This window comes from Cydia strobilella, chromosome 18 (genome assembly GCF_947568885.1).
Source record: "Cydia strobilella chromosome 18, ilCydStro3.1, whole genome shotgun sequence".
NCBI lineage: Eukaryota > Metazoa > Arthropoda > Insecta > Lepidoptera > Tortricidae > Cydia > Cydia strobilella.
In genome coordinates this window covers 9,367,032-9,382,814 of record NC_086058.1, presented here as the reverse complement: position 1 = coordinate 9,382,814, position 15,783 = coordinate 9,367,032, and the positions used below count along the sequence as shown (strand labels likewise).

Below are 15,783 nucleotides of genomic sequence, written 5' to 3'. Positions count from 1 at the left end.
CGCCTACTCTCAAATCAATTTCACGCCACTAATTTCGTAATGTTAATCCCGCTTTAGGCCTGTCTTCAGTTGACACCGTACGCTGGAAGGAGCGTATAAGTAAATTCATAAGATTTGTGCTAATCCGTCAAACCCTCATATAGAATCCGCGTCAGCTTTCGTGAATCGACTTACATGAACGCAGCACAGGAGCCTGTGTATTGGTGCAACTTACGCCCTAAAACTCGCAAGGGAGTGTGAATTCTAGGCGGCAGAACCTGGCTTATTGGCGACAGATCAGACACATATATGTCGCTTTTGCGAGGTTATCTTCGGCAAGAGTGCGTGGACTTTAAAGACTAAGCTATAAGGTTGATTTTAGATTGTCAATAAAATTATGTTATATAGCATCTTTAGCCATGTTAAGATAGTGGAAATAACTAAGAGATCAGCATCCGCAGTTCAAAATTACATTTTTTTTATTAACAAGCCCGATCGTTTAATACCATTTTTTGTTGCAGATACCTCCAAACAGTATGGCGAGCGACTAACATATTCGCTCTCCAACGAGTATACTCCGTCGCCGTATACTGCGTAGTAGCCACCGTCTTCCGACACCATCTATTCGTATGGACGGTCTTCTCGCCAAAACTACTCTACGACTTCGTGGCAATGACCTTCACTATACAAGCTTTAGTTACCATAGCCGAGATAATAGGTCTAACGCACTTAACTAGTTGGATAGCGCAAGCGTTTGTGAGTAAATCGAGACTGTGATACATTAGAATAGTTAGCGTTTTCTTATTCCACTATATAGTGTTTTTTAGTGTTCCGTACAAAAGTTTGTTCACGGAACACTTATAGGATCACTTCGGTCTTGCAAATCAGTTATTTTGGCAACTGGTTTGCCAGTACTGAAACTGAATAAATGTAATATACTAAAGAAAAGGTTACATATCAGAATCCCGAAACCCAATTAACCTAACGTTTCACCTATGTTTGACACCATTGACACTCGAGCGCGTCAGGTATTGGTAGTGTCAGTCGCGCAACATGTCTCTGATAACAAGGGTGTGTTAATCTGCCGGTTTACATAGACAGGGTGGTCATACGGAAGGGTAGAAAATTTGGAAAAAATATCATTTTTAATACAGTTGCTCAAAAAGGGCTACTTTTCGTGGCTGTTTAGCGTGCGGAAAGTTGGTTTTCGCGAACTAGTGCTTTTTACTTTTCCAATTTTTTTAAATTTTTACTTGTTCCAATTCATGACTACTTATTGATGAGTGTTAATATTAATTTCATTTAAACGTAATCAACATAAAAACCTACTGTTAATGTAAGAATACGAAAAATATGCATATTTTATTACTTACCTCTTCATCATTATAAGTATTATAACACGTTTATTTTTTAATGTTGAAAAACCGTTCTTAATAAGTTGTCTGAATGGAACGGAACGCCTGTCAAAGAAGAGGCGTATTTTCTTACTGCAAGAATGTTTTGAGTTTCAAAAGGCAACATTCGAAATTGTTTTTATAAATATACGATACACAAATAATCATATATAACGATATTTAGGTAATAATAGTACAATGTTTTAATATTTACAATTGTTTCTGTCTTATAGAACATGCATTTGAAAAAAAAAACTTACATTGAAGTGGGTTCATTAATAATAACAAAATCTATTCTAGTCGAATAAAAGCTAGAAAAACACTTCTTCATAATGTCAATGTCAATGATGTCACAGAATTAATAATATAAAAGTTTCGAATTCCGTTCCTTACTTGTTGCTTTTCATTTTTTCGCAACTGTATTAAAAAACGTCGTTCGGTACACGTGCGGAAATGTCATTCTTCACTCGTCCCGAGTCTTGCCACTCGCCTACGGCTCGTGGCAAGATATCTCGGTACTCGTGGAGTAATGACATACTTTCCGCACTAGCATCGAAATGTACTATTACACGAGCGCGTCAGATATTCAAAGGGGTGGTTAATTGGACCCTAAAAATGTGTCTATTTCAATAATCTGACAATTTCAGCGATTCGTAAGCAAATGGCAGAGTCACAACAAAGCTGCAAAAAAAACCGCCATCTTGAAATACGAGGTAATTCGTTGATTAGGTGTTATGAGCTTAGGTTAATTAATCATTAGGTATTTAAAAAAATAGGTGAAACGAGCATAGGTGAATACACACTTAAACATTAGCTAAATCGATTTTCGGTATTCTGATATGTAACCAAAGAAAAGGTGACCAAGCCGGATGGCTAGTTGTTTGCCAGTTGCTTCGAAGAGGGAAGTCAGTGTTACGTGGTAAATATTCATCTCTTTCATAGGACCAATTGTGAGTTTATGGCTATGAATAGGGCTTATTTGTGTGATGAGCACAGATATTTGTTCCCGAGTCATGGGTGTATTCTATGTATTTAATATTTATATATTATGTATATCGTTGTCTGAGTACCCATAACACAAGCCTCCTTGGGCTTACCGTGGGACTTAGTCAATCTGTGTAAGAATGTCCTATAATATTTATTTATTTATTTATATTACGCGAAACCCTGCGTAGGGGGCGCCACTACCACAATCTGAGGGTCTATCGCGAAACGAGAAAATCGAAATTTCGTTATCTAACATCTCTGTCACTTGCATATTCGAGCGATAAAGAGGCAGATAGCGAAATTTCGGATTCGTGTATCCCGGTAGGTCCTCTGTAAACAAACTGCCTTGATGCATCAATGTCATATTTTATTATCTCTGAAAATTTGTCAAAAACCTGTTAAAGGTACAGTATGTATAAGTTACTCTATGGTTCACTAAAAAGGCTAGTGCTGCACTCTGGTGGCAGAACATTGCAGTAATATCCCCTATTTATACTGCGGTTTTATACAATTTAACTTAACCCTTTTCCAGGCATAGTATGATTTATCGACCACATACGCGCCAAAAGAATTTCAACTTTAGCATTTCCTGTTAAGGGTCTAATTAGATTGCACTATAGGGAAATGTGACTTGTCTTCAAATGAGTTATCAGTTGGATTAATTGGAATATATTAGGATTTTTTTTAGAACACCTTGTAGATTCGTGCGGCCTGGAAAAGGGTTAAAACTAAAATGTATTTTACAAAATTGTATTGTATGTTGTATGGCAGTATATATTTAATTAGAACTAGTCGTGCTAGGATGTTACTTTATTAATTATTTTAATAACAATATTAACATAATAAAACGGGCTGAACTACTATCACATACGCTCGCGGTTGACATATTTATCTACCGCGTCCAGAAAAACGACTAGGATGGTATTCTATCTGTACAATATCCTGGTCCAATGTGTATTTAGTTTCGTCTCACATTTTGCTTAATGAGAGAGTAAGACGCAATGCACATTGGACAAAGAAATTGGACAGGTGACCACCCTTAGACATTAATGTATTATTTGACAATTAGGGTTCCGTACCCAAAGGATAAAAACGGGACCCTATTACTAAGACTCCACTGTCCGTCTTTTCGTCTGTCCGTCTGCCACCAGGCTGTATCTCATGAACCGTGATAGCTAGAAAAGCAGTTGAAATTTTCACACATGATGTATTTCTGTTGCCGTTATAACAACAAATATGTGCATACCAAAGATATAACTCCATAATAGATGGATACAGTCTAAGGAAAAAACGTGCCTCGAAAATCACGAAAATTTGATTCTCGATCAGATGTCACTACTACCTTTGGCCTACTCTCGTATAGAGGGCGTTGACGGTTTCGTTTGTTATTTAACAATTTTAACGCATATCAGTGAGAGAACATGGGTTCAAATAATAAAAATAATTAATGCAAATAAAAAAAATCATTTATCCATATTTAAATACATTTTATCGTATTTTTATAAATCTTCATTTTTAGTTTTAAAGTGTGTCGATAGATGGCAGTGAATTTACTGTGGTTACAAAATTTACTATGACAGTACCGCTCTATAATATTATATCCTCTTTGGTACGTACTAAAACGTACGGAACCCTCGCTGGGCGAGTCCGACTCGCATTTGTCCTCTTTTATTCAATAACGTTTCAGAATTATGACTAATTTATAAAAAAAAGGTAAACAATGGATGTAGTGGCACGTGCGGTTTTACTTACCAATAGACAAAGGATTAGCCGTTCGGGGCCAGCTACAAATCGAACGACTATACTGACATTTTATTTCACTATACCTGACGTACACACATTATTATATGTGAGCTGTTTGTAGCTACGCTACGGGCTAAATTGAATCTTGTTAGGCAGTTGCCATAAATGGTTTAACAACAATTGAAAAAGTCCCGTACCATCAGTGTATATCTTTTTTTAAGTCACGATACTTTATTATAAATGAGATTAAAAACTACCCGCTTTTCTCTATTACGACGGTCAGAAATGAGTTCATCCGTGGCAGTTTTAAAGTCAGACCCATTGAAGAAAAACTCGCTGAAACCCGTCTTAGGTGGTATGGACACGTAATGAGGAGACCCGAGGATCATATGACCAGAAAGGTCCTCAGTATAAACACCGGTCCGAGGAATCCCGGTAGACCCCTTCAAACTTGGATGTCCGTCATCAACAATGAACTAAAGAAAGCCCAAATCAACACGATGACCCAGAACCGAAGAGTGTGGCGAAGATTGACGAGCAGAGCCGACCCCAAATGAAATGGGACGTGGCTAGGCAAAGAGAGAGAGAGCTTTTCTCTATTACACGAAATCAAATACATAATTTTATACGGAAAATTATTAAGAAATATATTTCAATATCATGAATAAAATAAATGCTCTTCCACTAATTTGATGTGAGCTTTATTACATAGAGGGTTGTTCATTTGTTTTACTTTACAGGACCATACGTTAGATGTTAGAATGACGTCAATTACGTTAGTGTAAGATTAACCTTTTCGCCGCCACGTCAATGAAGAAATAAAGTGCACGTACACAACCCGTATCTCATAAATCGAGTCGTGGCGTGTAGGGCACGAAATGTACTCACTTTATATCAAGTCCATGGCGGAGAAAAAATAGTCTCAGGATTAAATCTTGGTGTGGCGTCTCTGAATTAAAGAAAATCTTAATTAACAATTAAATTACTTTCTAACATCTTACGTACTCTAACATGTAAGTCAATAAAAGAAAAAGTGTCTTCAACAACGTTTATTAGTGTTTAATTGAACAATGTTTTTATTTATTTTTTTAAACGTGGGTCGTTATAGACCCTTACACCAAACCATTGTCCTAAGTTAAAATAAATCTAATTTACTATGTCACATGTTGCTATAATAATATTCTGACAAGATATCAGAGTATTTATGTGATGTGAAGGGGCGAGGTACTCCCATTTGTTCTATAGACCTGAAATTCTTACACTTCAGTGCCTTGAACAGTTTGAAAGCTTAATTTAGCAGCAAAAGTTGAATTAAAGGTATGCCGATAAACATTCCTTCAATTTACATGCATTTTTGATTTACGTACGCCGAAAAATGCCCATTAACTGTCCTCTAAAGGGTATATAATAGTTATACTTTTCCAGTTGAATGCCTCTGTGCGTATTCAAATATTTTTGGGCATTAGAAGTGTACATTCTATAAAACGACTGGGAAGTAATTATTCTCGAAGTCGGAGACATTTGAATATGAAGGCTTATTGATACTACTACTAAATAGATATAATTGTAAATTTAATATTCATTTGCCCTTTCAGTAAGCATTTCAGTGTCTACAAATCGAGAATTCCACTTTATTTAAATACTCGTTATGTTCACAGTGAAATCACATTTGTATTGCGTGTTTAGACCAATTATTTAAGTTCTCCTATGTATTAATACGATTGAAGTATTATTAACTATATTAAATATAGTTAATTGCCTACTTGGCGTGTAAATATACCCATGATTTTACCGATATAAAAATAACGATCATCCTCCATTTTCAGTTTCAATTTAAGCATACAATATTTAATGTTAATTGAACAAAAATGCAGAAATTAAAGCACCAATGATTTGAAAGTAAATTATTAATAAAATAAACAGTTCAACTTTTATTTACCAACCCTGACAGTTAGCTATTTCAATGCTTATTGTGGAATGCGATTTATAAATCTGTCCTTATACTAGTAAAGTAGATATCGAAAAATATTTTTAAATGTTTATTACACTGTTTTGATAGATATTTACTCTTATATTATTTTCTACGTCTCCAATTTTGGCACTACACAAACAAAAACAACTATGAGACAAATACAGGTTTATACAAATATATACATATTGAAATATTATTTAAAATTTCGACATAAATGCACAATCGAAAGACAATTAAAAGCAGAGACCAGTAAATAATAAAAACTTATCTAATCTTCAAAAAAAGTTGCATTCCTCCTGAAGTAACTTATCTGATGGGTTTTAAGATTGAATGGCGCCAACAAATACATGGGGCTCTATCCTTATTTCTGAGGAACATAACTTTGTATGACACTTCTTTATTTATTAGTCTCTGGTTAAAAGTAAGCTAGCGCAGTCTGGCGACCGCATCACAGTGTCTGTTAACTCTAATTATCCTAACCTTTCCACCCATTTTTACATAAAGTACAAGTGTCTACTCTAAATTTAATATCCGTGTTACACATAACGAGTACAGTGACGAGTTTGCAATCGGTTTAGTGAAAAAATCAAGTTTCAGCTGCCGAGTGGATATAGAAAATGTTGTAGTTAAATCGGCTTGGATTCGTCTACCATTTCATAGTGATCACACAATGTATATCTTTTGTTAGGTTACACAAATATTAATAGAAATTGTAGTCGAATGAAGCTCAAGTACAAAATTGTCGATATAATGATAAGAGTTATGGACATCTACCGAGAGTTAATAGAAGTCTGTCTCGCCACTCTATTCATTACGTGTAATCGATGCATAAGTGCTTACTCAGATTCCAATCTGAACCTTTTTAACAAAATTGTAATAAAACTTATCATGTAAAAAATATAAAATAGGCAATGTAAAATTGCATTTTTAGAGGATTTAAGTAGCGTAATAATTAACTGCAGGATATAAAGCTCGCTGTCGTAAGCGTGACGAACAAGCGCCTATAATGATATGAACTGTACGTAGCCGACCTTCCCCGTCCAACCGCCTCATTGGAATATCAATTCTCTGGAAAAAAAAGTATAATTATTCATAAAATAATAATTTAACTCGCAATTAGCATCGGAAATCGAAATTTCGTTATCTTCCTCTTTATCGCTCTTACATATTTGAGGCTCTAGCTTTCGGACAGCTATATAATAGGCATAGCCCAGGATAAACCTATGAGAGTTAAATCATATGGCTTAATAGTAACCCACCTGTTAAAACCATAGCCTAACAAGGTATTCAATGCTATTCATCCGACATTCACGCATCCTATAAGTGTCCATTTTTTTCTTTCCATTCTTATAGTAAAGTTTTTACTGCACTTGATTTTCAGGAAATAGCCAAATTCTCACTTCTATTCCAAATATTTTCAGTTCAAAAATAATAGCAGGTGTAGTATGTTAGATAGCGTTGGTAACTGAGCGGTAAGAGCGTGTGATTTTCAATCCAAAGGTCGCAGGTTCAAACACCGGCTCGTACCAATCAGTTCAAGGAAAACATCGTGAGGAGACCGGACTAATTCTAATGGGCCCTAGTTTAGAAGGCAGTAGGCCTAAGCAAATTCTTGGGATTATTTCCCGCCGTATCAAAAAGCCGGGCTAACGCTAGGAAAAGGTAGTACCAGTATGTTAACTAGTTGGGACTAACGCAAAAAGTCAGTGTCTTAAAATGAACTGTCGTGGATTATTCCTCTAAACTGTTCATATAAAAATTAAGTGTACTTACAGCTCAACCCGCTGTTGCAAGGTCATCAATGCCCCTGCATCTTGTACCGGTACACCAGCACGCTAGCCACGCCCACCAGCAGGCTCAGCAGGCCCCACATCAGCATCTATGCCGACGAAAAATTAACTGTACAGTCAAAGACTAACAACTAATTGTATTGGCCGGTCGAAGTTTTTTACAGATGGCGCGAGCATAGGTTTGAGAAAAAGAAGGCGCTGCCCTATGCATGTGTTTGTTTCATTTGTTTGCAAAAGTAATTGCCATTGCGTAAAAATCTTGGAATTTAGCTTGGATTTCAGTACCCGGCTTACCTTTTTGTGTTCGCACGACCAACAACCTCTTAGCCGGCCGGCGTTCAACCGAGCAGTTCCTCGTAGTCCTCTGTTCACACCACTCTAGCACCTTACGCCCGCCGACGCATTTAGGCGTGACCGTGAACACAGGATCGGAGCATGGAGTTCTTTTGTTTAAGGGGCCGGCTACCCGAGGTTTTCATCGATTTTTGACAAGTTTTGAATCGTATCTCCTACTTTTGCACTACATATAGAATTATAAGACAAACAGCTATCGGTTCTTTAATCTTTTATCTCCATTTTCGTCGACCGGATTTTTAAAGAAATTAATACTCATTTATTTATGATTTTTTTAAACATCGTCTAAAAAAGACTTTTTTCGTATCTCAATTGCTGTGAAAGATCTTACCTATACGAAATCTACATATTTTAAACTAATTAATATAAAAGTTATGGCCAGAAAACCAGTTTTTTGGCCTAAAGTTGTTCAACTTTGATGCCAAATATCTCAAAAACAATGAACTTTGAAGTAAATATGGGTTGGTAGTTGGTAGTATGATAAGCTACAAAAAACATTAGAAAACTAAGGAATTCAGATCGAAGGTCACTGGGGCATGGGATCCCCTTAATGTTACCTACCTTAGCTTTCGATGGTTTCTTATCCGGCGTCCCTTTAGGCGCTTGCGTGCCCAACATCCTCTTGGCCAGCCGGCGCTCCACCGAGCGGTCCCTGGTGGCCCGCTGCTCGCAGCGCTGCAGCTCCTTCCTCGCCCCGGCGTCGTCGGGCGCCGCCGCCGCCGCCGCGCGGGCCGCCTCCAGGGCTTCCGAGTTGCGGCCCATGGCGGATAGGATGCGCGACTTGCGGTATAGGGCTTTCGCATTTTGGGGTTGGCAGGATAGCACGCGGGTCACTGCCTGAAAAATATAGACAACATTCTGAAATATATCATATTGGAAATATCCGAAAAAAGTAGTTGAATTTATAATGTAGAACACACATGCGTTTTACGGTCACAGGTCAGTAGAATGGTTCATATATTTGACGTTTTAATACGACCTGGAAATTAGAACAATTCGGAACTCATAGTACCTACCATGCAGGTCACCAAATTATTTTCAAATCGTTGGAAGAAAGCGCACGAAGTTGTGCGATTAAACGAATTAACGTAGGTACGACGCCTACAGTCCCAAATTTATGACCTACAATGTCAATGTAACCTTCATGATTTCAAGTATTCAGATCCTTGAGCAAGATTCGTATTGGATCGCTTAAGTCTATGGCGTCTAAACGGATAAAGACCTAGAAATATTTGTACCAGTATAGTTAGCGTACCTGCAGCGCCGCCTCGTACACCCCGGCCTTGAGCTGCGCGGCGGCCATGTTGTTGTGCACGCGCAGGCGCTCCTCCAGCAGCGCGCGCAGCTCGTCCGACGTGGGCGCGAGCTCGCCGGACGCGGTGGGCTCCGTGATGCCGCCCTCCGACTCGTCCAGCACGTCCAGCGCGCGCCGGTACAGCTGCACGGCCAGCTGCGCCTCGCCCCGCCCGTACCACCAGTTGCCGCGAGCGCGGCGACGAATTCTAACAACAATGACAATATATTAAATACAAGACAAGAAAGATACTTGGTTATATGTATGTGCAAAGATAGATATAACTCCGTAATAGATGGATACAGTCTAAGGAAAAAACGTGCCTTGAAAATCACGAAAATTTGATTCTCGATCAGATGGCGCCACTAGTTTTGGCCTACTCTCGCATAGAGGGCGCTGACGGTTTCGTTTGTTATTTAACAATTTTAACGCATATCAGTGAAAGAACATGGGTCAAAATCATAAAAATAATTAATGCAAATGAAAAAATCATTTATCCATATTTAAATACATTTTATCGTATTTTTATAAATCTTCATTTTTAGTTTTAAAGTGTGTCGACAGATGGCAGTGAATTTACTGGGGTTACAAAATTTACTATGACAGTACCGCTCTAGTATAAGTTACTCTATGGTATGTGTAACCTACCTTCGCTGTGGCAATAAAGCAATTTTCGCAGAGTCTAAAAATATTTAGGACAAAGCAAAAAGTTTTTTTACAAATATACGTGAAACAAAATAAATATCCTATTTTCACATTATCCCCATGCTCACACCATAGGAAATGTGATACCTACTACGTCACGTAAAGTAGTGCAATATATTGAAGCCGTTGTTTTGGCAGCTGAAGTAGAGAGACCCTGTACAGGGTCATAACTATTTATAACTTGTTGTAACTGTGTTGTCAAAAGTGAGCGCTAGAAACCTAAGTTATACATATTATAGTAAAACATAAGTGGTAGAGACATTACAGACTTGACCTTTAAACATTGCAAGCAATTGTTTTGTTATCATGTCCGCCGTTCATCTACGCCACGATCTCATCAGCATAGATAACACAACAATTTTATGCCATTGACTGCTACAATCACGAAATGATATTTACATATTATTATTGCAATTCTAGTCTTTGCTTCCTCACAATTTTATGGTATGAAGCGCATGAAAATGGTCACGACAGTTAACCAATGTGAGAACGACAACAAGACAAAATTGAGAACACCAGGCTCTATTTATTAAATCATGCGACAGGCAATTACGTTAGCAAATTCATATTCATTGTTGTAATGTTGTATGTAAAGATTATAAATATAATTTACAATATAAAGCATCTCTACCTCTATGGCACGTATTTAAGAGCAATATTAGTCAGCTCCAATTGCACACCAATCAAATAGAAGTTGACAAGTTGATGTGTGCCTTAGTCTTAATTTATATAATTTATAATATTAAATTAAAATTATAATTTCATGTTATAAATCCGATTCATTAATCATTTGAATGACGATGACGCCCAGGCACTGTTCAATCTGCTAGCTAGTCCATACAGGCTTACAGGTAGGTAAAAATAATACACAGGTCGATAAATTATTTAGGGCTCCCTAAAATACTCTCGTATTAAGGTCATGTTAAAATTACGCCTCCTTAAGGGAGCTCGGTAACCTAATCTCAAGAATAGGCGCCGACCTTACTTTTTACGTAAGCAAATTGGGATTAGATATAGATATTTATGTTCACTAAAATTAATCTGAATTGACAGAATTCGAAAAACTGATATTCTCAATTTTGTGAGATCATTATAATACCATAGACATTAGACATTCAGTAGTAAATACCGTTACGTCTGCTGTGGCCGTAAGTAGCTTTATCAGGTACCAAACATAGACATTGATAACAGTAGCCTGATTTAGTATTTTGGAGCTACATAGTATGGGACATTGTTTCCGTTGTGTCAACAATGTGTGCTCATTTCATAACATGATAATTGATAAGTTTAAAACAGATGTAATTAACCTAGCAGTTTCAGTGCCAAGCGCCCCATATAAAAACCGGACAAGTTCGAGTCGGACTCGCTCACCGAGGATTCCGTACAAATTAAACTTATTTCTTATTTTATTTATATTCTACAAATTTATAGTTTTGAGATTTTTCCCTGTACTTGTAGTGTAAGATGATATTACTTGCTAAGTTTCATAGTTCTAAGTCAACGGGAAGTACCCTATAAAATTTGATTCCCTTGAGTGTCGAAATATACGTTTTTGCAACATAAACGGCCGTACATTTTTTTGCAACTTCTTTTTTTGCACAGCTTCAAGGGACCGTATATGGCTTAAATTTCAATTCGATATCTCCACGCGTTCCAGAGATAAAGGGTCTTGACAGACGGACGGACGGCAAAGTGGTCCTATAAGGGTTCATTTTTTTTCTTTTGAGGTACGGAACCCTACAAAATGAAGCCACCTAACGGGTTCCTGGCAGTTAATAACGCATGTGATACATTCCACTTTCGACCCTTATAAATACTAGAAAAGGGTCTCCAAAAGGGCTAAAATATTTTTTCATCAGACTAGACTAGGCCCAAACCACACAAACCCATAGACCAGGGGCCCGTTTCTCAAAAGCTTGTAACTTGTAATACAAGCGGATGTCACTTTTTGACAGCTTTTGTTAGAAAGGGACTTCCACTTGTATTACAAGTTACAAGCGTTTGAGAAACGGGCCCCAGGGGTCGGAACCCCGAACCCAGCGGTTCGCGAGTCTCATGCGGCTCGAACGATTGTGATTATTCAAGTCACCCAAAAAACTGTGAATCAATTTAAAAATAGACAACAAACTGTCCGTATGGCGTGGAAACATGGACGATACGAGCCCGAGAAATGCAAAGGATCGATGCATTCGAGATGTGGTGCTGAAGGCGTATGTTGAGGATACGCCTGGACCGCCATGCGCACCAATGTATCGATTTCTTTCACAGCTGTATGTCCGAACTCGCCTATGCAGTCTGCCAGCAGCGCATATTGTCCTACTTCGGCCACATAATGAGGAGGGGAGATGAAAGCCTTTGAACAGCTGATCATTGTTGGAAACATGGAGGGCAAACGAGGCCGGGGACGGTCTCCAACTAAATAGAGCGATCAAGTAAAAGGGGCTCCATCCTCAAACAACTTTTGCTCGGTCGTCAGATGAACAGGCGCCGATGGAGGCAGATCACAAAAACCAGGTGTGGAGCATTCACATCCACCGATGACCACGATCCTCAGTCATGAGGGAGTGACCACAGAGAAAGTGAACATAGCTATCTAATTCACTTTAACTAACCTAGGAATGAGGACAACACGACAATTTTATTCACACATTCAAATACGTGTCCTACATTCAAATTACCCTTGATTTAAAATAAACAACCTTAACGTCATTGGTGACGTGATATTTGTTATTGTACCTATATGCGTGATGTGTTTAGATCCAAAATAAAACCAAATCCAAACCTACTGAATTAAAATTGTGTTGCTTGTGGAAATGCTACATCAGGTTTTATTGTACATTTTATTATTACTATTTAAGCTTTCTTTCTCACACACCCATTATAAAATTGTTATGTTTTGTTATGTTTATTTTGTTATGTTTTTACGATGTGTGATCCCCTGAGGGTAAAAGCCTCCTCCATCTTTTTCCATTTCTCTTTGTCTGTAGCATTATTCTCCCAAGTATTTCCTGCAATTGCTATGATGTCATCGACCCATCTTTTTCTTTGTTTCCCTGAGTTACGTTTGCCCAGACCTACTCAATTAAAATTTGTGTTGCTTGTGGAAATGCTACATCAGGTTTTATTGTTCATACCACCACCATTCAATGTGAAGTTTTTGGCTTTGGTCATACGGATGCGGATCCGCTGTGTGAGCGAGACAGTACTGTGAACAAAGCGATGTCCCATTTGCTCACCGCCGCGGCTCCGCGTCTGTGTCACTGAACCATTACATTGGCATAGTTATGTTTGACCAAATAGTCCATTTAATCATAGACTCACCCAATATCCATTCTCTCAGCAATTGGCAGCGTTTCATGTTCAGGTTCTTCGCTCCAATCATGCAGTTCCAATCGAGCTTCCAACCATGTTTCCGGACCAATAACTGGGCCTTCATAATTTACTGGAGTGCTCTCCCCAACCAAACCTTGGTTCTCGCCAGGCTTCAGCCCTACGTCTCCATACGCAAAACGTGGCGCTATTTGAAGAAGGCACTCTTCCCCTTTGTACATAAGTGTAAGTGCCAAGTCCAATCCTTGTAGGATCTAGAAAGACGAAATCTAATTAGCACACATTTTGTAATACTTAAGATGGAACAATCCTTTATACACGGTGGCTAAAAAAAATTTGGCTATTTCTTACATTTTGGTGATTTTGGCTGGTTCATTTTCTATGGGAGGGTAAATTTTGGTTGGTCCCAGACTGGGTATTAAAATCGTAGTTGGTCCCGTAGTAAAAGTTGCTCAGTATAATCCCAAAACCTCCCTGGCAATGGGAATGCACTTACTTTTTAGCCACCCTGTATACTGCTGGGGCAACTGACATTGTGTAATGGTTCAAATTTGGTACAAATATACTCAAAACATTTAAACAATATTTTTTCTCATCATTTGGTAATTTTTATTTTGTTGTTGAATTTTATTTTTTGTTAGTTTGGGATAAAATTAGGTGGATAGGTAGAGTTCCCTATTCTGTACAAAGTAAGCACATATTCTATAAAATCTTCCTCTTACTAGACATATTGACCAGGATATAGACCGTGATTACCTTTTGTATTGTTTATGAGCTCCCAATATTTCAAACAATACAAAAGGTAATCAGTCTATATCCCCGTCAATATAGGTCTAGTTAAACTAACCGTGAATAATTCAAAACTCCTCTTAGTTGTGGAAACATATGTTTGATATGTTATTTTGGTAACTCAACGGAAAACTTACATACATTTTTTTGAGGACAAGTTTTGATTTCATATTTATTTCACCCACAATTAGGAGCTCTTCAAACCAGCCAAATTTTATCCAAGTGTAATGAAAAAAAAATTGCCCTCTTAACTCGTAACTAAATTCATTTAACATCCATTCATATTTTTATTAAATATAATTTTTGCTAGTAACATTTGGCAATAGCTGAATGATAGGTATTCAAAATTATGATTGATTACTAAAATGCCAACAGCATCTAGGCAGTAAGGCAGATATTATCAAAATGTCTGATAAGGATAAGATAATAGTTATTGCTGGGAAGTAAAACTATTACCCTATTGCTTTTCATTATCACTACATGTTATAAAACAAAGTACCCCAACACATCTGTCTGTATGTTTGCGATAAAAACGACTCATGCAGTTTTCACCTGTCAAAAAATAAGGAAGGTTGAGGTGTATAAATTGTTATGGTTATGTGTAACCCATGCAAAGACAGTGCAGGTCGCTAGTAGTAAATAATTTGGAACATATTGTACTTTCTAAGTAGCACAAACATAAGGTAAAAGTAGAAATTCATTGCGGTTATTACCTCATTATCTCCCAGATAAATTTTAACATGATCTCTCTTCTCAAACATGTCTCCATTGCCACCTCGGATCTTGAGCTCATAGCTTATCCGACATATATCACTTCTGTGTGGTCTCAGGCCTTCTGACTCATCTCCAGGCTTTAAAATCTACAACAAACAACAGTTATTTATTGACAAGGTGAACATCATGTTCTATAGAATATTATTTTACTAATCCAGCCAGTCAAGGACTTCCTACACAATACATAGATTAAATGTAAATAAATTCAAACAAAATGACGTTTCTAACCTTTTTAAGTAGGGCACCTGATCCAAGCACATCCTGCCACTCGTCAGCTTTGCTCTCTACGGGTTTCTCAGTCTCCGCTGCCGCAGCCTCGGCCAGTTTCGCCTCCTCTATATCGTGAGCTGTCGCCAGATCCTCAAACGAACTGCTCTCCGACTGGTTCACCAAGGCATTATCTTCTTCGCTCATCTTAAAAACAATCACAATCTACGCACTTCTTCGCATACGTAAGTGTTTATCAATAGAAATCAACAGTCACGATAACCATTTCATGTTGATTCAATTCAGTGAAATAACATTTAATAAACACTTACCTTTTAATTAACACGATAAATAGAATAAATAAACAAATATGATGTGCTCTTTGAAATGAAAATATGACAAATGACAAATCAACTTTTTTGGATTCTTAACTAACTTTTTTTTATGTTATGAATGAAATGCAAA

At 37.6% G+C, this 15,783-nt stretch overlaps 2 protein-coding genes across 4 annotated transcripts in view; one reads left to right on the top strand and one right to left on the bottom strand.

Annotated features, from left to right (window-relative positions):
* Positions 1-5,309, top strand: part of LOC134749747 (GPI ethanolamine phosphate transferase 2) — a 21,392-nt gene extending 16,083 nt beyond the window's left edge. For both annotated transcript variants that reach the window (XR_010128509.1, XM_063684771.1), the window contains one exon: positions 501-5,309. Coding sequence is in view for 1 of the 2 variants with exons in the window: in XM_063684771.1 (XP_063540841.1) it covers positions 501-756 (256 nt within the window). In the remaining variant the exon portion in view is untranslated. The remainder of the gene's footprint in view (positions 1-500) is intronic.
* LOC134749749 (peptidyl-prolyl cis-trans isomerase FKBP8) lies at positions 5,138-15,783 on the bottom strand. 2 transcript variants are annotated; one of them, XM_063684773.1, is made up of 8 exons: positions 15,651-15,783; positions 15,340-15,525; positions 15,051-15,197; positions 13,540-13,802; positions 9,475-9,721; positions 8,781-9,056; positions 7,845-7,954; positions 5,138-7,141 (listed from the first exon to the last, which is right to left on the bottom strand). In XM_063684773.1, the coding sequence occupies exons 2-7, from the start codon at positions 15,523-15,525 to the stop codon at positions 7,874-7,876; spliced, it is 1,200 nt and encodes a 399-aa protein (XP_063540843.1). In that variant the 5' UTR covers positions 15,651-15,783; the 3' UTR covers positions 5,138-7,141; positions 7,845-7,873. The 2 variants fall into 2 exon arrangements, with proteins under 2 accessions (XP_063540843.1, XP_063540844.1); XM_063684774.1 differs by lacking the exon at positions 15,651-15,783 and having other exon boundaries at positions 5,138-7,143; positions 7,849-7,954; positions 15,340-15,630.